Source organism: Crassostrea angulata, chromosome 3, assembly GCF_025612915.1.
Source record: "Crassostrea angulata isolate pt1a10 chromosome 3, ASM2561291v2, whole genome shotgun sequence".
NCBI lineage: Eukaryota > Metazoa > Mollusca > Bivalvia > Ostreida > Ostreidae > Magallana > Magallana angulata.
Genome location: NC_069113.1, coordinates 54,869,672 through 54,894,328, shown reverse-complemented (window position 1 = coordinate 54,894,328; position 24,657 = coordinate 54,869,672). Strand labels below are relative to the sequence as shown.

The window sequence follows — 24,657 nt, the reverse complement described above, 5'->3', positions numbered from 1 at the left end:
TTTTTTTAATATGTAAATTTAAAAAAAATTAGTTTCTGTGAGAAAAAGTGGGGGGGGGGGGGGGGGGGGCAGTCGATTAATTACCGTCTTTACGCCCCTACAAAAAATTACAATGACATTTTTTTCCTTATAGACTTACACTATCGTGTTTTTGATTTTGACCTGATAAATATTTTTGTCAATAATGTAAGACTGAAAATCTTTTTCGTAATTATCACTTAATCGATAATCTATAATAGACTCTATTTATTGCCAAAAGTAATTGTCAGTCTGTCACCATGGCAACAATCCAAACATTATATGCTCAGTCACGTGAAAAGAAGAATCACAGAAAAAATAAAGAAAAATAGTTTTATTTTGTTGTTGTTGAAAAATTACATATTTAAACAAAGTAACAAAAACAATTTCCAATCAATGTTACGTTGTATGAACATACGACGATCAATTTTTGTTTGGTACCGAGTAATTTCCGGCAGGTCCTGTAAAGTTTCCGGATGACATACGTACGAGGAGTGGACACAGAGTGCTGATGCAGAGATTGTTGTTATCTCTTATTACTGATCTAGTCCGTAAACAAGACGCGGACAGTTTATTGGGAGGCCATCTTGTCGTCCATTATAACCGGAATATCTACTCACATCAAATAGACGCGTCCGTAGAATTGATCCACGATCAAAGAATCTGCGCATGTTTTCTGTGTACTTGAAATGCAAATCCAGACACAACACGGTATTCTATTCATATAATCCGATGTTTCTGCCCATTTGAGCCATTTGAACTATCGAATGTACAATAAGGTCTGTCCTAAAATCCATCCAAAGCTTGTTAAGTAAATTAAGTGAGAACCCGACGAGCTTTTAGTAGTGGTACATTTAAATAACAATTACATTGTGTTTTCTGATTTTAACAGGTTTAAAGCGTTTGCTAGATTTCTTGTAAAATTATGACGAACTTTCATATTCTGGCCACGGACAACAAACACACGTACACTATAGGTATCGATCGCCATTCCGTGGGTACGGCATGACGTCATCGAGGGAACGTCTCCGAGTTTGTTGGGTGCCTGCTTTTGACGGTTCTAGCCGACAGTCTGTTATGTTTGATTCTCAAGATAGATCGTTCTTATCACAGTCATATATATATATAGTATACTTGTTTATTGTAGTACCCAATATTGGCGATATGGCAAACATAAATAGTCAGTCCAAACCTATTTGTAAACTTTGCTATTCGTTTTAGAACTAGGTGTGTTCTGTTGTTTAATGCAGCGTCCGAGTAATCCGTTTTTGACCATAGCTGAGAGCATGAGGGCTTTCCCCGTTAAATAAAGTTTCTTCCTGTTACTATCACTAGATTCACCACTGTAATTAACCATCACTTTTTGGGGAATATTGAGTCATTGCCAACTGAAGTATCCTAATTGAAACGTTTTACGTGTATATTAAATAGCAACCTTGATTTTTGGGCATCAATAATACAAAATTTTTTATGTGTATCGAAATCAATTTTTTGCGTCTTTCTTAATTTGTTGTCCTTGTCGCCCTCGGAGCTATAATGTTTTCTGTGTGTCAGACAGCTCGTTGTGGAGGGATTCTTTGGAGGAGGTGCTCTTGGTGCTGTTGGTCGCGTGAGAGCAGTCCCTGGAGCGCTGCGGCGGCGTCTCGTGCCCGTCAGTCATGGATGACTTGGTGCCGCCTTTTGAGAAGGTCATGGACGTCTGTATCGTGTACCGCCGACACAGTCCGGTGGACGGGGACAAGTTCTTCATCCGGTACGTGAGGATCCCCCTCTTAGCGCGCACCAACCGGTACTTGGCATAGGTATTCACAGACGATGACGCCATCATGGCGGAGTTTACGTACCGGAAGGAGCGGCCATTTTCTGTCATCATCATACAACGACAGAACGATCGAATGCACGTGTGACGGAAGCGCTGCCCCAGCGCACAGTACAAAATGAAGTTGACACAGCTGTTTAATGTCACCATGAAATTTCGGAATGTGGAAAGAATTTTCCAACCAGTGGATTTCTCAACAGTGTTTATGTCAATGGCCCACGCCATATTGTATATTAGCGCGGGAATTTGGCATATGATAAACACGATGATGATGGAGACGAGCATCATTGTCACGTTATTCTCACGTGACTGCCTGACATTCATGTCTTTTCGCTGAATCTGTGATTGTCGGACAGCTAGGATCAGAAAAATGTTGAGCACCGTCAGTGATGTCAAGGGCACTATGAACATTACGAGGAGATAAAGCCAGAGGAAATAAACCTGCTTGTAGTCGTCGTTTTTTCCAAATTCGGTGGGCTCGAAAGATAATGTTGACCGGTTATTGCTTGACTGATCAAATTTCAAGCGATATTCAAACCAGCGACTCGCGTTAAAAAGAATAGACACAACCGATACTGCTACTATGACGACGCGTGCGCGCGCAACCGTGCACATCCGAACGGCTTGCAGTGGGTGGCAGACAGCTATGTAACGTTCCACAGTGAAGGAAACTGTTAGCCACAGAGTGGACATTTGAGCAGTCAGAGCCAGAGGATACCCAATTACCACAACGTACGGCATCACGTTATCTTTAAACCAAGACGACAAAGTGGGCAGCGTCATCAGAAGTAAGGTACAGAGAATCACCGCGGTGTCCCAGATGGCGAGAGCAAGGAGGTAGCAATTGGTCGATGTGTGCATGGATTTCCTGGTCAGTACCACCATGGACAGCCCGTTACCGACCATCCCAAGACAGATGATGACGAGGGCGACGTACCCCATCACCGCTAGCTTTACGTAGTCGGCAATTCCCGGCGGCGGGGGATTCCCCGTGCTAACACCAGGCATTGTGGTGTACAGGATTGTAATGTTCTCCATCGGATTCATATCCTTGTACTCCATCACGTGGCTGTTCTGTCCAAACGTTCCTGTTTCGTCCATCAGAGCGACGCAGATGTGAAGGTCATTGTGGTAGATTCGTCGGTATGTTGAAGATTAGTGAAGGCGTGCTTCAGAGGTAGATCTTTACCGGTGGTTGAGAAGATTCAGCAAGCTGAAAAAGGCAACAAAGGGTTTTGATGAAGATGTAATAGACATTTTATATGTCGTGAAGAATTGACCAAAAATGAAAACAATCACAGCCAATGACTACATGAACATTATTAAAGTCGCACATGTGTTTAGGTATCAAGCGAATTCTGTTGTAAATTGCTGATATATAGACCCATTTATACCTGCCCTCGATAAAAAAGAAACTTAGAATTTACCATAAAAATGTGAAATTTTATGCCCGTGTTAAAGTTCGAAATTCTCTAAGTACATTTATTTAGTTCAGTGATAAATACTTTTAAGAGTCTTTCTTTTCAAAAGGAGTGAAATTGTCATCTTCGTTTATTTCCAATGCGCCCTGCAAGTAGCTTTGTTTGGTTGACGTCAACTTTATTAGAAGACTTTTTGACAGTTTCTCTTTATAAAACCGTGTACGTATGTGTCTATCGTATATTGTTTAATCTGAACGGCAGTAGCTGAGATTGTATCTGATCCGTGAAGACACAAACCAAGTGTCTTTAGTTTGGTTCCTTTGTCGCATTTTGCGACAGCCTATATTAAAGCCAATAGGAAATGACGGCGCGATTAGTAAGATTGCTGAGACGTTCAACAATAAGAAGTTCGTGCAGTCACCGGACGGGGGTTGATTGCTACCAGTCAGTCAAGCTTCTTCTTTTTTTTTTTTTTAAACAAAATCCACATCCGTTTTGATTTGGAATTCATACGCATACGTTACTTATTGGTCTAACAAACCACACTCTATATATTACGTATCTTATTTGATATTACATGATGAAAAAATTGGAAGACTTTATGAAATTGATTCTAAAGTACCTATAACCCAAGCGTTCGTATGGAAAAGGACAAGAAGGAAAAAAAAACCAACCATTAGCGAACAGGGTAAACGTGCTGCGTTCCTCGCCGCCGCCATTCAAACAAGACATATGGCATAACGAAAAGAGAAGATGAGAAATTTCATGGCTAATTAAGCCAGAATTAGTCGGTCATCTGTCGCTACTCTGTGTAGAGGCATTGATCACCAATACACACGAGGTGCGGGCAATCGCCATGTTCAAACTCTTGTCTTGGCATCAAGTCGTTTGGTTTGAGACTATGGTTAAACCATTATCTCTGATGCAGGGAATATTTAGACAGAGCCCATCATGTTTTGTACAGATTGGCATTTATTAATACTTTTTTGTTTGTTTCAGAGATATTACGTAGCATTTGGGTTTTAAGATTGATTTGGAAAAATAGGTTTGAAATTTTCCGCCACTTTTCCAGAGAAGAGGGAAAATGCATTTTGAAGAATAATTTGTCATTACAGTAATTAAAATTCACACATATCTCCCATACCTTTTCAGGACGTTTTCGAAATAATTTATAGAAGTTTTGGTACTGAAGAAATAATCCTAACACCCCTTTCCCTCCTCGAAGTTTAGAAATTTGGACATTTGCAAAGAAAAGTCTTTAGTTTGTTTTTAAATTTTGAAACATTTTTACTTGCCTCTCAAATATATATTATTGAACGGCCTTGATTGCAACTGATTTTGTGAGAAGCTGATTGATGTGAACCAATCAGAATATCAAGAAGTGGGCTGTCGAGATGTCTATACGTGTCACGTGATTATGATTTCACAGCAGAAGCAGAAGGCTGCAATGACAGAAGCAGCCTTAAGATTCAAATTGTAAAGCTAAAATATTTGGAATTAATAGTTCATAGCAAAAAAAAAAAAAAGAAAAAAAAAAAAAGAAAAGCAAAAATCATGTCTATAAACTTGTGGTAGCTCTGACGGTTAAGTTGTTGACCGGCCGCCCGATCTCCTTAAAGATTAGTAAAGGCCAAAGTATACCTTTATATTCGAATAGAGCACATTAAAAAGTATATTAGTTGGAATTTGTCGGATGTACCCTTTGTATATTTATTCTCCGTAAATATCAGGCACGTAGCATCAGGGGGGCCAGGGAGGGCCTGGCCCCCCACTTTTTTTCGCAAAAACAAATTTTTTGAATTATCCTGGAGTTAGCCCCCCAACTTTTTTGGAAGTAAGTAAAAAATTGATATGAAAATAAGGAAATGAGGAGTCAAATTGAAGTTACACCCCCCTCCCCCCACGGATTAGGAATTTCATGATTTGGAGGGAAAATAATTTTGGTAGGGAAGAATTTTTTTTTGGAAGTATAGTTTAGTCTACCCCCCCCCCCCTCCCCTCCCACGGATTAGGATTTTGAAGATTTTTGGAAACTTTAAATTTCCTTTTTTTTTTTTTTTTTGGCTTGTCAAGATTTTTTGGATGGGTCTGCCCCCCCCCCCCCCACTTTCAAAAACGATGCTACGTGCCTGAATATACTCTTACAGCGTACTGTTTGATACCGGTCTATCTAAAAAGAATAGAATCATTTAACACTACCTACAAAGCAGATACGTATACTAGTATTCTAAATCTCTTTGTACGTTTATTTTTTGAAAAAAGATACTTTCCGTTCGAACACAAGTGTAAGGTGAAATAATGAGAAAGGGCGCTTGCCTCTTCATGTAATTGTGTAGCTGATTTGCAACAACTTCATTGGATGCAACATGTAGGCATTGTTGATCCAAGTTACAAATTCAAATTTTTCAAATATGTTAGCATACCAACATCCATATATTGTCAAATCGACAGTTTTAAGTGAACTGTTTGAATGTTAATAAACACAATATGACTTTTGAAAATTTATATGTAAATTACATCTACAAATTAAACCTTACGCTATTATAGCTTTGTCATATAAGGCCATGATAAATAATAAAAGTTTCATGTTTCTCAATTCTTTGGACCCCCCCCCCCCCCCCCCAGTCCTAAATATAAAAAATAATTAGCAAAATATTACTGTTATATTGGATATAAACTGTTGCTTGTTGTTGGTCTATTTTCAAGTACTATGTTACTTAGGACACGGTTTTTCAGGAATTATGAAATACTGACTTGCGCTATATAAATGTATAAATTTTTTAATCACAAAAACGTAAAAAAAAATGGGAAAAATGAAATTATTTGGTTTAAAACTACTGGGTAAAATATAAAGCAATAGATGATGACGTAAAACAAAGAATCGATACACTTTAACCGAAATGAAGATTCACCTTTATTTATGAAAAAAAATAAAGTAAAAATAAACGTCTTTGCACTAGATATGTTACAGAATATATCCGTTAAATGGATGTGATTTATTAAATTATTCAGTAAGCACATTATTGTTAATCAACTTCAGATAGAGAAAAAAAACTATCTCCCACTGACACGCTAATCATTAGGGGAACAGTAACCCGCTTCCAGAACCAACAAAGCTTACTTATCGCTACTAATTGATGCTAAGAACTTCCCTGTGCTGATCAGACAATGCATTCATTTATATTTTCTCTGCTCTGTCGGTGATATTTACGTAACTGGATTTATTGCACGTTGACGCAATAATTTTTGAAATGTGTGGGGCGTTTTATCGCAAACTGAAATGAGGACTCCCGCAGTCACTGAACACAATTATGAATAATAGTAATGCGACATGCACAGGAGATTAGCGGATGCGTGTCCCTCTTTGTTGATACAGGGATGTTCTATTCAATATTGTATCGTTTAGTTTTGGATTTCGATGGTGAAATAAATCTCCAAGGGTTCAAAACATGATAGATCCCGGTACTGTTAAAAAAAAGCCCCCAGCTGTGTTCCCAGTATACGCAACGATTCAACCACTTCTAAAGAAATAAGGCATTGTCATTTTTATTTTAAATGAAGCCCCTAATTAAATATGAAAAATGAATTAAATATGAAATTGGCATAAAACTAGAAATTTGAAAAAAGCAAACGATCAGTAAATCAATAAAAAGTGGCACATTTTATATTTTTTTTGGGGGTTAGCGTATATGCAATAATTTTAAATTGATATATTGTAAATTAATACATTAACACCAAGGAAATTAATTCAAATTCTACAACACAACAAATGATTATCGAAACTTCATAATTTGAAGACAGTACAATAAGATTAGATTCAGCTTTCTGTAACTGGTGGCAAAATGTTTAAAATGAACAGTCGCATTCCCGTTGTCTCTTTTAAAAGTTTCCTTAACAACTGTCTACTTGTGGGCCATTAATTGAAATAAGATAGAATACGATTGCAATTTATTTGATTATTTTTTTTAAAGTCGAAAATATTGCAAAAGACTGATGGGCACGAAAAAATAGAGTTTGCAATGAAAAAAAAATCACACAACTATACAACTTACCGGAGAGGTTCTCGTTACATAAGCTCACTGTCTCAGTACTTAAATAGAAATAATAAGTTGACTAGATACGTCTCTAGTTATAGTATTTCCCTGTCCAATAGAGATTGTTTTTCACACACGTGTAATCAGTGGTTGGCGCGCTTTCCGCGACTGTTACAACCGTGACTTCGCAGCGAAGCTATGTAAAGCGACCTCTTATAGTCTCGCTATTGATTGGCAGGTAGGCTTTTCTGTTTACAAACGTGTGCAGATCTGTTTATCTTTTCCCCTGCAATTTGTACATCACTGATTTTTCGAGCTATTAAAAAACTTATTGGCCTTATACTGCATGTGCACGTCTGCGACAATTTTAATTTGTACATGCCTTAGTAAGAGGTAGACCATAGATGGAAACAATATGATATAACTACAGACTATAGATACCATAGCCAAAGTCGTCTGGCTAAAATATGGGGGAATATAGCCCCTCCCTAACTTTTCCCTCCATTATTTTTTATAGTGCCATACAATAAGAAATACCCTCGCAAGAAAATACCCGTCATTGGTGCATGCAGGTTAATGTACTGGCATTGTAAAGTTTATCGTTAGTGATGTGGGCTTACGTTTGAATTGTTCGTGTGTGGTGTGTTGAGTAGGACAGATACTATACGATTGAATAACAAATAGAAGTACACGTTGCGGTGAGATTTGAATTACATGTAATTTGAACAAGCAGTTTGACATTTATTTCTTCAATATCAAATCATATTCTGGTAGTTTGACAAATATTTTCTTGATAAGCTATCAATATTCTCTTTCATAAGTGAACACGTCATTGTATATTTAATTTGAATGAAAAATAACTTTGTTCTAAAGTGTTGATTAAGCATTATGCAGAAATGATATACATACAATTTTATAAAAAAAAGTTTAATTTATTTTACTGTTGTTTAAATGTTATCTGCTTCTTTATCTTGAATTTGTAATGTAAAGGGTTGAGTTCTATAATAAAACTATGTTGACTTGGTTATCTAAGGATTTGGGCCTATTATTTTATTCATGTTGACATGGTTACATGTATATAAGGGTTAAAGTCTATTATCTTATTTATGTTGACTTGGTAAAATAAGGGTTGAAGTCTATTATTTTATGTATGTTGACTTGGTATTGTAAGGATTAAAGTTTATTTTATTTTATTGATTTTGTAATGTAAGGGTTGAATCTCCTATTTTATTGATGTTAACTTGGTAATGAAAGGGTTAGGCCTATTGTATTTATTTGGACTTGGTAATCAAAGGGTTGAGAAAAGCCCTTTTATTTTATCTTTGATTTTGTAATGTAAGGGTTGAAGTCAATTATATTTGTGTTGACTTGGAAATGTAAGGGTTGACATTAGACCTATTATTTTATCTATGATTTTGTAATATAAGGATTGAAGTCTATTTATGTTGACTTGGTAATGTAAGGGTTGAGGCCTATTATTTTATTTATGTTGACTTTGTAATGTAAGGGTTGAGGCCTATTATTTTATTTATGTTGACTTGGTAATATAAGGGTTGAGGCCTATTATTTTATTAATGTTGATTTGGTAATGTAAGGGTTGAAGTCTATTATCTTATATATGTTGACTTGGTAATGTAAGGGTTGAAGTCTTTTTTTTAATTATGTTGACTTGGTAATGTAAGGGTTGAAGTCTATTATTTTGTCTATATTGACTCGGTAATGTAAGGGTTGAAGTCTATTATTTTGTCTATATTGACTCGGTAATGTAAAGGGTTTAAGTCTATTATTTTATTGATGTTGACTTGGTATTTAAGGGTAAAGGCCAATCATTGTATTTATGTAAACTTGGTTATGTAAAGGGTTAAGGCCTATTTTTTAATCTATGTTGACTGAGTCAATTGTAAGGGTTGATATTAGACCTATTATTTTATCAATGATTTCGAAATCTAAGGGTTAAAGTCTATTATTTTTTAATGTTAACTTGGTAATGTAAGGTTGAGACCTATCATTTTATTAATGTTGACTTGGTAATGTAAGGGTTGAGGCCTTTTCTTTTGTCCATGTTGACATAGTAATTTAAGGGTTGAGGCTTATTATATTATTTATTGTTCATCGTGCTAATGCAACATTTTTGGTGATTTTAATGCTCAATTGTTAAATCAAAACTTGCTAGCTGTTCATGTATGGGCTTAAACCCAGCAATCTTTATCCTAACATGCACAGAACAAACTCTGTTATAAACTCCCCAATTATGTTTGAGAAAGCAACCACCCTATTGTGTATGTGAAGCATATGCAATTTGAATGCTGTCTTTCTTTTTGCATGCAACTTTCATTTAAGTCTGTGTATTGCAGGGTTGGGTAAATTATTTGAAAATGTAATTAAACACTTTTAAATCATCATTTATTGACTTAACTTTAAATTTAAAAAAAAACAAACATGATTTTCATGAATGTAAAATCCATCCATTGTTATAAAATATCTTTGTTCATGGGTATGACAGGATTCACACCTGAGCAAAATTAGACCTTTACCTGATGTCTTGGGCAGTGTGACAGACTGTTTAAACATATTAAGCATAATTGTAAAAACACTACGTACAAGCGTATACAAAATATGCATCATTATAAGACACCTTTTTAAACTTTTAACTTGGAAAAAAGTAATTGAAATGTAATTGAAAAGTATTTGAAGTATTTGATATTTTGGAATGTATTAATTCTTTTCATTGCTTGTAATTAAAGGCAGACTCAATAACACATTACTTCAAGTTACTTTGAAAAATGTACTTAGCTCAATTACAAATACTTTTTCAATTACCCTATCCCTGGTGTATAGCCAAGGTATCAGAGTCCTATTAACGAGGCCGAGTACAGAACGAGTACGCACGCTTTCGCGCAGCGTTTCATTTGTATTGTGACGTCATCTTTTTGCTTGGTTGACGCCATGGCGCGATAGTTTCAACTGCAGATATTCAGCGAAATTTGTTGAAAATGGCTCGTTTAATGCGTAAAATTAATGTTATATTGTGGAATAAACATAACTGTATCGAAGTATAAGCTATATTTGGGCTCGGGTCGAAAACGTGAAGAGGGTTCAGCAGGCCTAACCCTCTGTCAAGTTTTCTTAACCCGCCTAAATATAGCTTAATTCATATATTTCAAGACAGTAACCATGTAATTTATATTAATGACCCTTAATATGTGATGTTATATATTTTTTTATTACTTAAATATGTCTGAATGCTTTAATAATACTATAAAGATCACCTTTTCCGCGTTTCTCAAATAAAAAATAGCCATTATCTGACAAATCTGGGAAATTTGGCATACAAAAATCAACCTTGATAAGACCCCTGGAACAAACCAGGTGGTAAAAGGTTTTTTTTATTTGACCATTTGATGCCTTTTAGCAGTAACTTTAATATGTAGAACAGAAAAAGAAATCCCTAGGGCAGAAGTTTAAAAAAATGTGCAAAATTGATACATTTCAAGCGAAATCCCATAGGGTCCTATGTTAAAGATTAACAAACTTTGAGATGACCCCCTAAACAAACGGTGTGGTAAATGTCTTATTTTTTAATCTTAAAATAATAATTATATCAGTAGAAATTCAGGTAAAAAATTTCATTAAAAAATCTAGGGCAGAACTAATTAGACCCGGCCTCGTTAAATAGTTTCATTAATTTATACTACTTAGTCTAGAGAGATTCAAATTTAATCTGGGGAATCTTACAAATGTCAAGGTTTTTACAGCCAATTCATGCCATGCTAACAATTTCTACTTAATATCTACAGACAATACAATTTACTGTATGTTATATACAGTGATAGTCGTCCTTTGTTGTAGAAGTTGATGGAAGAATAATTTTATCAAATACAATTTTGCTCAGTATTTATCTATTTTGATTTTCTTGAAACAAATCTGTCAATTAACACTGTGATTTGGTTAAAGAATCTAAACCCAGGCACCCAGGGTCATTGGAAGTGGCCACTCCATTCATTCCCTGGTCCAAGCACCTGCTGATGTCATCAAATATCAACTTCCACTAAATTTAGTCTCCTACATGATTATCAGAGATAAATTAAGAGATCTGGTGTTAATGTGCATCTCAGAATCCTGTCCCATTTATATTCAGAGACATTCTGTATGCAATAAACTTGAATTATTGTATTTATTGATTATTATAAAGTGAATTGTTGGGACAGAAAAACTGCTATAGATAGCAGTGGGTCAGTATGAGAATCTGAAATAGTCAATGTCTGATTCTAATAGGGATATTAGTTTGGTCCATTGAAGCTTTGAGGACCTTGGTTTAAATGCGTTTGAAGAGTTTGATTACGATATAGTGAATTATTGGGACAAAAAAGCTGCTATAAATAGCAGTTGGTCAGTTTGAGAATCTGAATTAGTCAATGGCTGATTCTAATAGGGATATAGGTTTGGTTCATTGAAGCTTTGAGGACCTTGGTTTAAATGAGTTTTAGGAGTTTTCCATTCTGTATATAATACAATAAACTTGAATAATTGCATTTATTGATTAATACATAGTGAATTGTTGGGACAGAAAAACTGCTTTAGATAGCAGTGGGTCAGTATGAGAATTTGAATTAGTCTATGGCTGATTCTCATTGGGATATTGGTTTGGTCCAGTGAAGCTTTGAGGACCTTAAAGGACCTTGGTTTAAATAAGTTTGAAGAGTTTTTCATTATAAATTGGGTCCATAGGCTGTGATATTTATGTGTAAGTGATCTGAGTAAAGCTCATCTTTAATTCTAAATTTGATGTTTTTTGTTGGATACAGCAATTGAGATAAAAGATCCTAGATGCAGGAGAGAGAGAGAGAGAGAGAGAGAGAGAGAGAGAGAGAGAGAGAGAGAGAGAGAGAGAGATGTTGTCAAAGTCGCTGTGGTATTTCATGAATCTTTAAACTGAATGAGAAAAGTTGGTATCATTGCAACACAAACATTGACCATGTTTCACTAGCAGATAAGTTTTACATCTTCTGAGTATTTTCTCCCCTATTTTCCAAGAAATCTGCAATGCTAGTATTCATACAGCTATATACTGACAATAGAGAACCATTAATCATTTGTCCAGGTAATAACAATGAACATACACCTTCCTTTGAAAACTTTTGAAATGGCCTTCAAAAGCATTATTAATAATGAATTCAAGCTTCTGAGCAAAGTCAGTTATATTCCCTTTCATTTTAAATTGTATCACAAACTTAATTGATTTAGCCAATTACACTTATAACTAATTAAAAACTTCTTGTTCTTCCCTGGCACGCATTTTATTCTGCATCTGCCTTTACTGATAAGGTTAATATATAATAAGTAGAAATCATGAAAGATACTATTAAACAAGGTACTTTATTTTTTATTCAGCTTTTAAAACGTAAATAAAACCTTATTATAACCATAATCAACCTTCAGAAATATTTACTTGTACATAAGGCTATTAATCATTGGATAATGCTACAATGCAGTTTTATTATATTATCAGGGAAATTAGAACGCCTTGACCAAATCTTAGATGCATCAGATCATTAAAAGCATGTTTTTACTGCATTGTGTTTGCGTAATGATCAACTTATGGTAGGATCTACCTTAAAGATTTCCTTAGAACCTGCAACAGTGAAATCATTATTAAGGGCAGTTAACCATGCAGAAGATGAGCATTTAGTTTACCGGGAGCCAGGGAGAGCACTATTGGGTGCAAGTGGTCAAACATTTACTGTCTCTGATCTCTTCCTTTCTTTGCAACTTGAATGTTCATGAAGTTGACATAAGTTGGCATTAGACAGACGCAGACAGATCAATGTCACAGCACATCAATCCAGTATATACATCTGTAAATATGCTTCCATATATGAACCCTAGCTATAGAATAGCAAAAATGCTCAATTCTGTGTGAACAATTTCATGACGTCACAATGATAACAGCACGTGCTTATCGCTTGAAGGTTGCAATATTGTAAACTTAAAAACACTGTTATATTGATAATTCTGAACAATTTACCATTCTCAAACGTAAATATTAGTAATAAAAAGCAATTTTAAAAAGTTCATCCGGATATGAACTTGGTTGTTACATGATCAAATCTTCTGAGAAGCCCTTCAGGCTTCACAGGATTTGATAACGTACCAACCAAGTTCATATCCACGTGAATGGTGCTATGTGACTAGCCAAGTCTTTCAATATTCTTGCAGTGATGAGATTGAATCCACATGCCTTGTTTGGATTATAACCTTGTGCAGTAACCTGTTACCCTCCCCTTCATCTATGTGGATGTTGAGGCATTGATGGATTACAGTGTTAGTATTGGGTTGGGGGATGTATCTTCTTTGGTCAAAACTGATTTGTACTGCCTATTTATGATGTCTGCTTTGTCTTTTGGGTTGTGGTGCATTTTCTCATTCTTATGGTGCTACGCTGTTGTTGGTCTTTCAAAGTGCTTAAGTGATATAATTCCAGAATATTTGGTTTACGTATTTCAATCCGATTGTCTACATAGTCACATTTATCTCTGTGTCCATGCTTTGCCCTCTTTTGTATACATGTTAATGTTGTTTCCTTGTATGTGACTTTCTGTCTGCACATTTATTTTCCTTATTTTTTTGTTTATCTCACTTCTTAGCTATTTTGTTCTATAATAGCCGTTGTCTAGACTGATGAGACTTGTAAATAATTATTACTCAATATCAGACGATAGACGAAGTTTCATTAGTATGTAATTCCAATGTATCAGTAGGTGGATTTAATTCAAAGTGGCATTAATCATGCCTGATCTTTTTTAATGACAATAGCAATTTAATTGTTGTACAGATCTGTACTATTCAATATTTCTATTCATTATGCTTCTAAGTAATTTTCCTATGTTAAAGTGCATTCAATAAACTTGCTTTTACCCTAAATAGACAGTGCTTACTGCAAAATTATTTCAACATATGCCCGGCATGGTTAATAATCATGAAAACTATTTACATGTACTACGTGCAGCCTTCCATTTCTCAATTTTTTTTTTAAATAACAAGCCCAGCATTTCCAACAGTCAAAGTTTTCTTTGTTAGTTTTTCTGTATCTTCTTTAGATATTTTTTTATTCTGTGTGTTAATTTTCTGGCTTTGCATAATAAGTTAATTAGATTTGCCATAAAGATATGTAAAATATTGAGGAATAATCATGTGTGAAGAAAATATGGACATTTGAAGAAATGAAGCTGTTTTTGCTTTGATTCTGTTCTGTAACAACATAAATTAATTCTGCTCAAAGGGGAGTACAATTCAAGACTGTTTCTGTTGGGGATGAAGTAATTAGCCCAAAAAGTTTGATGTTTTTAAGATTTGGCAGTTTTCTTTCCTATTCTGACCCACATTTTTAGAAAAAGGATGATTTGTATTGCTGTGTGACTGTGCTGGTTTGATGTCTATTCACTTGGTTCCTTTATAGTATATATGGCAGCAAGGGACAGTTTTGGATGAAGTACCCATCAATATTTTTATGAAAGTGAGAGTTGCTGTACTTGAAGGCTTAATTATGAATGTTGCTAAAATTCATGAAATGATTTTTAATGATTATCAATAGGTAGAGAGATGTCTCTTGCTAAAATTGGTATGCAATATGTAAGTCCAGAAATTTAAGTACATGAGAATCAGAAGTAAAATGCAAAACTTGCAGCTATGACTGTTGTGTCTACATTACGCAGTTAAATTGCAAGTGACAGACTGGAGGTAAAATAACACAAAAAGTAGGTGGATGGCAGGCCACATAAAAATTATTTTTAGATTCTTATCTCTGTCTCTCTGAAAATGGCCTGCCCTGATGAAATTTTTCTTTGGGAAAAAAAAATGTGTGGAAAAAATCGGGCTCAGTATACCAATAATTCAAAATGTTTAAATATTAAATGGCTGCTTGACATGTGGATTTCGTTTGATTCGAGTCATGGTTGCAAATGTCCTTATGCATTAACAGTTTACTTAAAATGAAATGGAATTAAAGGATAGAAATTTGTTTGTTTACTCCTATTAGCATTTACCTACCTAATGATATTACGCCCCATAAACCTGTGGAATTTTAGAATTCTCAAAATTTGGTCCCAACAAACTGAAATGGTTGCGCTAAAAGTGATTTGTATATAATATAGTCATCTGATAATTCTGATTTATTATACTTTCATGTTAATTGCCTAAATCTGATTGGTTTAGACTCAGTTGATAATCTGTTCTCTTACCCTCTGTGTTAGCAACACGCATGGCAATGGGTAACACAACGAATTGTTACATGCACATAAATTATGCGCATATGGTTCGCCATAGAATTGGCATTATTCCGTAAAGTTTTCTTTAGAATTAAGGCATTCGGTATAACTCTAACCCTTCCAAACAAGCACTATTTATATAATGTTAATTATTCTGAATGAAAATTTCAATGTTTTTTAGGCACTAAACAAACTGAATGAGGAAGTAAGAAAGAGCTTAACTGCAGAGAACAAGTTAACTGTCTCGTCACCTAAGGTAAGTGTTGTATCAGCAATACAACAGCCACAACTGGAGATCATTAATGTTATAATGCTCAATTTTGCATGCATTTAATAATTGATACAAATACCTTCATAGATTATCTTTACACTAAACAACTCCAATGACATGTAGAGTCACCAAGTGAATAGCAGTGGAGTTACACAGCTTACATCCAACTTGGGCCCATTTACTTTTAGCCCTTCTCCTTTTAAAAACCTTAATGTAGAATTCTATATATACACCAAAAATTTTTTAAGGATAGTTATATGTTTAAATTTTCTATTGTTTGTGTAGGAATAAGTTCAATTTTGATCGGTTGTGGTTCAGTTTTGAAATATAGCAGTATTTTAAAAATTTCTCCAATTTGACTCAATTTCTTTTAAGAAAAGGATTGTTTTATATTTCTTCTTTTAGAGATATTAAGTTTCTTCAAAAGATTTCATCCAAAGGGCCGAAAAATATGAACAAATGATGTGCTTTATTTTCATAAATAATTTTTCATTAAAAAAAAGTATGTCTTAAAGACATTCATGGACATGGTCTATTAGATATTGATAACATGCATTTTTTTGCACTAATTTTTAAACTGTACAGTGTGTTACTTGCAGCCAAATCAAATTTGTTAATTTATTTTTAAAAAATACCAAAAAATTGGTATAAAAAAATGAAGGGCATATATCCTTCTTTGAACAGCAGAATCATGTTTCTGAAATGATACTTTAATGTATTTAATAAAAGTTTGGTGTAGCATTCCACCTAAATTAAAATGCACAAGCGCAATTTATTACAATTTTTTTCTTCAACATATCACTGTAAACTAATGAAAGCATAAATATTTATTATGATTGGCTTCTTTTGCACAATATTTTAAGTGGCAAAAATTAGATTGTGTATTTCTATAGAGTGTGGCATGCAAACTTTTGGAAGAGAAATGTGGTGTCGCAGACACAGTGGTTGCCAAGGCAGCATGCGGTGTAATGGTGGAGCTGGTGAGAGAGGGACTGGCCGAGTTCACCGCTGTCCAGGAGTTGTTCCTCAATCAAGTACCAACTGCAAAGTAAGTCTTGGTGGATTCAGAGTGTCATGGACTCTGTAATTGCTAGGTATCACGTCCTTGATATGTCCCCTTTATCTCCATTAGTAGAACCGTCTTTATCAGACCTAATGAACTACCAACAAAATGGATTTTCTTAAAGTTTAACTTTTGTGATTTTTGTAAATGATTATAAATTAGTGCATCTTATGATATGTTTCATTTAGTGTCCAAACTATTTAGTAGGAAAACCGATATCTAATGAATAACAGTCATCAACATATCTCTTGGAATCTCTCTTTTGAGTATAAAACTGAAGACTTATCCAGGTTGAATAAAATATCTCCATGGAGTGGTGGAACCCTTTCCTGTATATTGTCTGACAAATTTAATTCTAGACATCCTATAAAGTGATTATCCGTCTTGAGAGTCCTTTTTTTGGTGTCTTAAGATAGATTGAACCAGTGATTTTAACAACAGAAATACCACCGAATGTAAAAATCAATCCTATTGATTTTACGTGGATTAAGATAATTGTGTCTGTTGCTCTTTATAATTCACACTGGACCTTGATGAGATCCAAGGATGTAAATTTCTTTCAAAAGTAATTCATTCATCAGTAAAGCATGAATGTAGGAGCCAGTAAATGCTTGTTAAAGCCATGGGCTTATATGGTAGAGAAATTAGATTTATCAAACATGAAGTAAAAGATCTTGTAATTACAGAGACGTGTCTCTCAAATTCAGGCAGAGATGATCTGCATTGCTGAAAAGCTGTTTCCTGTGATTAACCAGTGCTCTATACTGCATGGCATTCAATTTGGATAACTTTGTTAACTACTTTTTTTTCTGATAAATAATGTGATAATGTTGTTTTAATATGGCCCAGCTCTTCATGTGCTATAAAGTTATCAATGTATTTGTTCATTCATCCATCTGTATGTTCATCTGTCTGTCAAACATCACTTGTCCTAGGCATTTTATATTTCTCTTGACCCAATGTGGCTCATACTCCAACCACAGTATACCTTTGGGTGATGAATGTGCACTGACCTTGAACCACACTTCTTGGTGTAAGGTTAGGGTTGTAGCAGACTTATGTTAAAATTTTTGTCTGGACCATATATACTCCCCCTTTCTCCAGTCTGGCTCTTTTTTCATCAGCAATGTCTTTAGATAAAGATTTTGCTGTGACCTTGAAAGGTCAAAGTTCAAGATTGAGGTCATATCAAACCTCTGTAAATAAAATCTTGTCAGTACCATCCTTCCTGAACTATACCTATCCCATTCTTTAAAAAAAGAGTGTTTATTTTTTAAGGCTTTGCAATGACCTTGAAATTCATTTGTAAGTAAGATGTGACGGTCATAGCAGTTCTCTCTGAAATCCAGTTTTTTTATTATAATTAATTTGCCCAATCTTATTCAGACTTTACCGTAAAAAACTATCTATGGAGAAGGGAGGTAAAGTGATCATGAATCAAGTTTCTGGGTCAAAGTCGTAGCAGACCTCTTTTAAAAATCCACGTCAGGGTAACATGTTTTCTCCTAATCTCCCATCGGCCCATGTCAGGGTAACATGTTTTCTCCTACTCTCCCATTGGCCCATGTCAGGGTAACATGTTTTCTCCTACTCTCCCATTGGCCCATGTCCAGGTAACATGTTTTCTCCTACTCTCCCATTGGCCCATGTCCAGGTAACATGTTTTCTCCTACTCTCCCATTGGCCCATGTTAGGGTAACATGCTTTCTCCTACTCTCCCATTGGCCCATGTCCAGGTAACATGTTTTCTCCTACTCTCCCATTGGCCCATGTCCAGGTAACATGTTTTCTCCTACTCTCCCATTGGCCCCTGCACTCAGGCTCAGACTCCACCTAAAGACTGCCTGTGTGTAAGGGATATGCAATGACTGTGAATCAAATTTTAAGTCAAATGTCAAGTTCATAGCAGCCCTCTGTGTAAAATCCTTGTCCAGACCATGTTTTCTTACCCATGAAGTGCATGTTGTGTTAGGAAGATACATTGATCTTAAACTAAATTTGTAAGTTAAAGGTTAAGGCCAAAGTAGTGTCCTCCATTTTTTTTTATCGTTCTGCTCCTTCTCAAAGGGCCCTTTGAAATGGTACCACTCAATGATGTCTTAGTTTCAATTCATTGTTTTTGTTTTTTTTTTCAATAGGATTTAATGATTTGATTTTACATTGTAATGCAAATTTATACTCTCATGATATATAGCTCTCTGTCACATTCATTGTCAATAGATAAGTTTAGGAGTAAGATCAATATCACAATTTTTGATATCTTTGGATTCAATTAAGAAGCCAGAACTTCTTTTTAATGTCACAGTACATAGAACTTTAACTACTGAAAAATTATGCAGACTGTTTAGAAAATTTAAACCTTATTTAGAATTTCTAGTAAAATAAACAAAAAGTGTGATTCATAGCATCTATGTACCATTTACATATTGATTTTCTTTCATCAACAGTTTTTTTTCATCAAAGATTTATTTTGATTTTTAGAAACATTGGGCATCTTGTTTTAACTTTCTACCTAATCTTGAATTTTTTTGTTGTGACAGGAACTTATGTGGCATTGTACAGGGTACCACAGAGTTGCTCCTCTGGCAAGCGGCAGTGATGGCTGGCACTAAGGATGGGTACATGAACCCCTACACCCTGAGGTCAGTATCTTAGTCCATGATGGCAGATTCACACTAAACATAAATAGGACTGGTGAGTGCTGTCTATTCCAGAAAACAACCACTTCCTGTATAGTCTAAATGGACAAACAAAAACAATTCAATTAGTAGAAGGTATTGCTTTATCAAGCAAATGAAGGAAGCTATGTCTAAAATAATGATGTAAGCTCAGAAGTTACACAATGAAGCAGCGTAATACATTGATATTACCACTATTGAAAATTGAGAATTACCCTTACAAAAGCATCAGCTGGGGAAATTAAAATATTAGTCGCATCAAATTCGAATTGTCCCATTGATGCTAATATGCGTCATTGAATGGTAATTTTAGATGCGTTCTGATAGCATTTTATTTTAACCTCTAATAGTCTAAATACAGTTGTAATAATGTTTTTGGTGTCACTTCCATATGTTAGACTTCTTTGTGCTTGATGATGTTCTACACCGGGTGGTAATGGCAGTGATGATTTATATGTTGTACCTCAGATGGATGGACCTAATGAAATCTTAAAATTCAGTCATCAGAGACACTGGTTTTTGATTGATTGTGTGTTAAATGTCAAAATTAACAACTTAAATGAGAGAGAGAGAGAGAGAGAGAGAGAGAGAGAGGGAGAGAGAGAGAGAGAGAGAGAGAGAGGAGAGCTCCTACACAATGGCTTTGAAAGCCTTGCCCCTGAGGCCGAAACTCTCTGTGATCACTGGATTGTTGAATGTTGTTATGTCTGTTGATAATAAGGTATTAATTGCTCTGTGTAAATTGATTTTTTGTGGAAACTAGTTCAAGATATTTTTATTCTTGTTGAAACAGCGATGTTCAAAAAATTAACGAAGATTTTACTTTTTTATTTTTAATTGACTAAACAAACCGTTTGAGGCTTCTTATATAGTGATCAATTTATGAATATTTATGATTACTTTTTCAATAACCTTATACACATTTCTGAAAGGAAAATTTACAACCCATTTAATAATCAAACTGTTGTTTTGCATCCCCTAGAGAATGTTTCATTTAAACAATGAAATACTTTCTTTGGTTATTCATGCAGTATATGAAGGTGGCGACATTGCAGAAAAAATACATAACATGTATTAGGAATCATACTCGGTGAATTTTTGAGAGAGTATTGTTCTATAATAAGTATGCCAAAAGTACTAATTTTAATGGTTATGATACAAACAGCGCAACCCTCATCCAGAGAGAGAGAGAGAGAGAGAGAGAGAGAGAGAGAGAGAGAGAGAGAGAGAGAGGGGGGTCCCTGTTTATAGGTGTGTAATTTCCCACTTAGTTTTAAATTGAATGGTCTGACTATATGCAATATCAACATAAATTTTTCAACGGTTTATTTTTTCATTTTTTTCCTTTTTATTTAGTTCAAAATGTCCTATTGTTTATTTCCTCTTTACTCATAAACTTACTGTACACACATGCACAATTAGCTTAAAAATGGATCAATATGACAATAAAGTATGGCTCTTGCTAGTGTATATTTATGTAATATCTATATTAAAAAAAAAAAGAAAAACAAATCATACGTCAATGAGGCTGGTATCGCAGTCTATACTGAAATAGCTAGTACACGCATTACAGATGTTTGATCAACCTCTAAAATCGCGGGAAATATAGCGCGAGTGCACTGTGACGTCATCCATGACTTTGTTCATCTTTGTTCACGTTTGTTTACTCAATACGAAGGTATGGAAGCATGTAACAAATCTTTTGAGCCTCGCCAAAGTATATGCGGTACTCAAAACATGTCTTCAAACTTTAAGACGCCGTAAATTACGAGTTGAAAGTCGGCCATGTTTGGCATAGCACCACGGGTGAAAACATTAGAGAGCATTATGGGACGTAGACAAAAATTTTTGCTTGATGAACTGTAGGGTTAGCTCGTTCCTTTTCCCGCGCACAGTGACACTGGTTCTTAAAGCTCACTTCACTCGCCAGCGCTGTGCGCAGGCGAGCTGAACTCACTATTAAATAATAAAATGATAATCAATATGTTTTTTTGCATCCCCCAGAGAATGTTTCATTTAAACAATAAAATACTATCTTTGGTTATTCATGCAGTATATGAAGGTGGCGACATTGCAGAAAAAATACATAACGCGAGGAATCATACTCGGTAAATGTAAATATTAAAATTTAAACAATGATTTTATCTGTGAATATTTACATTCCATATCAGGCTTGGGGTAATGCTAAATGTAATGGTAATGCATTGCAATGCATTACATATTTTTAAAGTAATGCTAGTAATGTGTAATGCCACAATTTTAGCATTACAAGTAATGCTAATGTAATGCATTACTTTCCAAAATCTAGTGTAATGCTGGCATTACATGGCATTACTTTGCATTACTATGCATATTTATGCATGTTCACTTTAAAAAAATGTGATGAATAAATGAATAGTTGAAATTGAATTTGATTAAATTTATTTTTAAAGAAGAAAGAAATAATTCTAATTAAGAAAAAAATGTTTTAATTGTACGTGTTTTATTGAAAAAGGTTTTTTAAAATTCATTTTTGAATTGTTTTTATTACTAAAGATAACAGCACAATTTCATAACATTTTTAAGAGTGTTGTTTTTTGAATTGTTTTTATTACTAAAGATAACAGCACAATTTCATAACATTTTTGAGATTGTTGTTATTAAGAGTTTTTAATCATTTAAACAATTTACTCCAATTAGTTTGCACTTCAATAAGAAATGTGTCAACAACACACTATGCCCCCAGGATAATCTAAGTATCAAAACAATCTATTGTTATAAGAAGTGCTAAACACCCCAATCCCCTTCCCTTCGCTATGTCACAATAGAATAGGAGACAGACATGCACCTTTAAAAGCAAAATGAATGCACTGTCCATCCATGATGAAAATCAATATCACTTCCAATATTATAACCCATTTGAAAATAATCTTACTTATTCTCTCTCTCTCTCTCTCTCTCTCTCTCTTGTATATTAATTACACTGTACATTAGTTTGGACTGATAGAAAATACAAGATTTATGTATTTAAACTATTATTGCACTTAATTTATCCTAAGATAAAGATCGTCAAACAGTATTTCCAGTCAAAGCTCTGACTGCTCCTGCAAAACATTTATTTAGTATAGCCCGGAAGATGGATGCATTTAAAAGATGAACACTCTGAAACTTCGATCATAAAGTGCAACAGCAATCTTTTGTCTTAAAGTGTCCTCCGAAAAAGAAATACGATTAAAATATATTAAGAAATATAACTCGGAAAAATCATAAGTTTATAAATTAATAAAATTAAGTGTCCAAAATCATAAAGATTTGTTTCATCTGGGGATATATCTATATTTAGCTTTTATAAACCGCAACATTATTTCATAAATTGTTTTTTGTTACGCAAATGTTATCCTGTGTCTCTATTTCATATCTGATATTGAATCATGCCAAATGTCTATAAATATCATTTTACTTATATAATATGTTGTTCATATTGCCACAATATGATTATATATTGAGCAAATAAAGAATGACTCTTGTTTATTCATTGAATTTGAACCTGATACTGAGCATGAAGCTGTAGATATGTTAAAGAGTGTTGTATATTTGAAACATTTGCAAGAACACTTTATTAGCTTTACTTTAAAAAAAAAAGTAATGGTAATGGTAATGCATTACTTTACTCATGTAATGGTAATGTAATGCATTACTTCAAAAAATCAAGTAATGGTAATGGTAATTTAATGCCCAAATTCATGAAGTAATGGTAATGTAATGCATTACTTTACAATGTAATTCGCCCCAAGCCTGTTCCATATATATATAGTTTGCAAATTATATGGAAAGCTACGGTGTTCAAACGCCATGACATAGACAGGATGCTCAAATGTTAATATATGACTTTCATTTTGATAACGAAAGTCAAAGTTTATAGTTGTAACTGTTACAATGGCTATTCTTTAAACTTAACCTTAAGATAAAACAGGGATTTTGAAAAACAAATCACTTTTGCAGACAAAACAAGAAGTTCAAGAATTTATTGTAAATATTTTACAATAATTCAGATTTTTAAGGATCTCAGACTGATTTGGTTTTTTCTTCAATAGCAAAACTCTTTATTTTTTAACTATATGTAATTTACAACAGCTATAGTGTATTTGCAAAGTTTCAAGAATATCTACCATCTGTTTTGGTTTTTTTTTGGGGGGGGGGTATCTCAAAATGCAGGCATATTTACTATTTATATATAGGATATTGTCATTTCCCACACTTTAAAGCTTCAAAAGCTAATTTAAAAAAATACCATTAAAGTCATTTTCCTCAAGTTGTGATATGTGATTAGTAATATCATTTTCTACCTGATATGTATAAAATACTAAATTCTACCATCTAGTTTTTTTGTGCAGGTCATCTCAAAATATAGAAAAATGCACCAAATATTGCTATAAATTTGGAGTATTACGAATGTAGATTGGTATGATGGATTTAATAAAAAAAATTCAGAAAAATTACTCTGCGAATATAGTATTCAGTGTATAAAATTTCAAAGTCATACAATTTTTACTTTTTCTTCTATGCAATTTTTTTTATTATGAATTTTTACAAAGCTTCATTAATTTTTATCATAATGTTATAAAAATACAATGTTATAAAAATACAATGGTGAAGCTCACATACTATACAAGGGAAAATTGTTGAAAAACTAGATTTTCTTAAAAAAATCAAATAATTTTTATCTGTATTTTGTTTATTGTGTTCAATTTATAAATAATATTGGAAAAAATCATAAAAGATATAAATACACTGCATTTTACTTGAACGCGCAAAAACATGTGGAATCAAAGAACTGAAGTATTGACAGGAGTTGATTTTATCCATTATCACTTATTTTAAAATCAACTTGTCTTGCATGGAAATTAGTTTCTAGTCTGTATTTAAATTACGCACTTTTTTATATTATGGATATTTAGACTTTCCTGACAAGAATTTCGAGAAATCTCATATGAATCATGTTGTGTAATATTTAAAGATGGATTTTAAACTATGTATTAGTAATTGAAACAATTCTAAAAATGGTGTGGATCCAAGCACTATTGATATCAAACTCTCGTCTCGTTCAACC

At 34.0% G+C, this 24,657-nt stretch overlaps 2 protein-coding genes across 4 annotated transcripts in view; one reads left to right on the top strand and one right to left on the bottom strand.

The window, feature by feature from the left end:
• Positions 1-24,657, top strand: part of LOC128177037 (focadhesin-like) — a 136,934-nt gene that overhangs the window by 8,777 nt on the left and 103,500 nt on the right. For all 3 annotated transcript variants that reach the window (XM_052843550.1, XM_052843551.1, XM_052843549.1), the window contains exons 3-5: positions 15,738-15,812; positions 16,721-16,875; positions 19,431-19,532. In XM_052843550.1, coding sequence (XP_052699510.1) covers positions 15,738-15,812; positions 16,721-16,875; positions 19,431-19,532 — 332 coding nt within the window. The remainder of the gene's footprint in view (positions 1-15,737; positions 15,813-16,720; positions 16,876-19,430; positions 19,533-24,657) is intronic.
• LOC128177041 (FMRFamide receptor-like) lies at positions 344-7,468 on the bottom strand. The gene is made up of 2 exons (XM_052843556.1): positions 7,311-7,468; positions 344-3,050 (listed from the first exon to the last, which is right to left on the bottom strand). Exon 2 carries the CDS (start codon positions 2,936-2,938, stop codon positions 1,550-1,552), a length of 1,389 nt encoding a protein of 462 aa, XP_052699516.1. The 5' UTR covers positions 2,939-3,050; positions 7,311-7,468; the 3' UTR covers positions 344-1,549.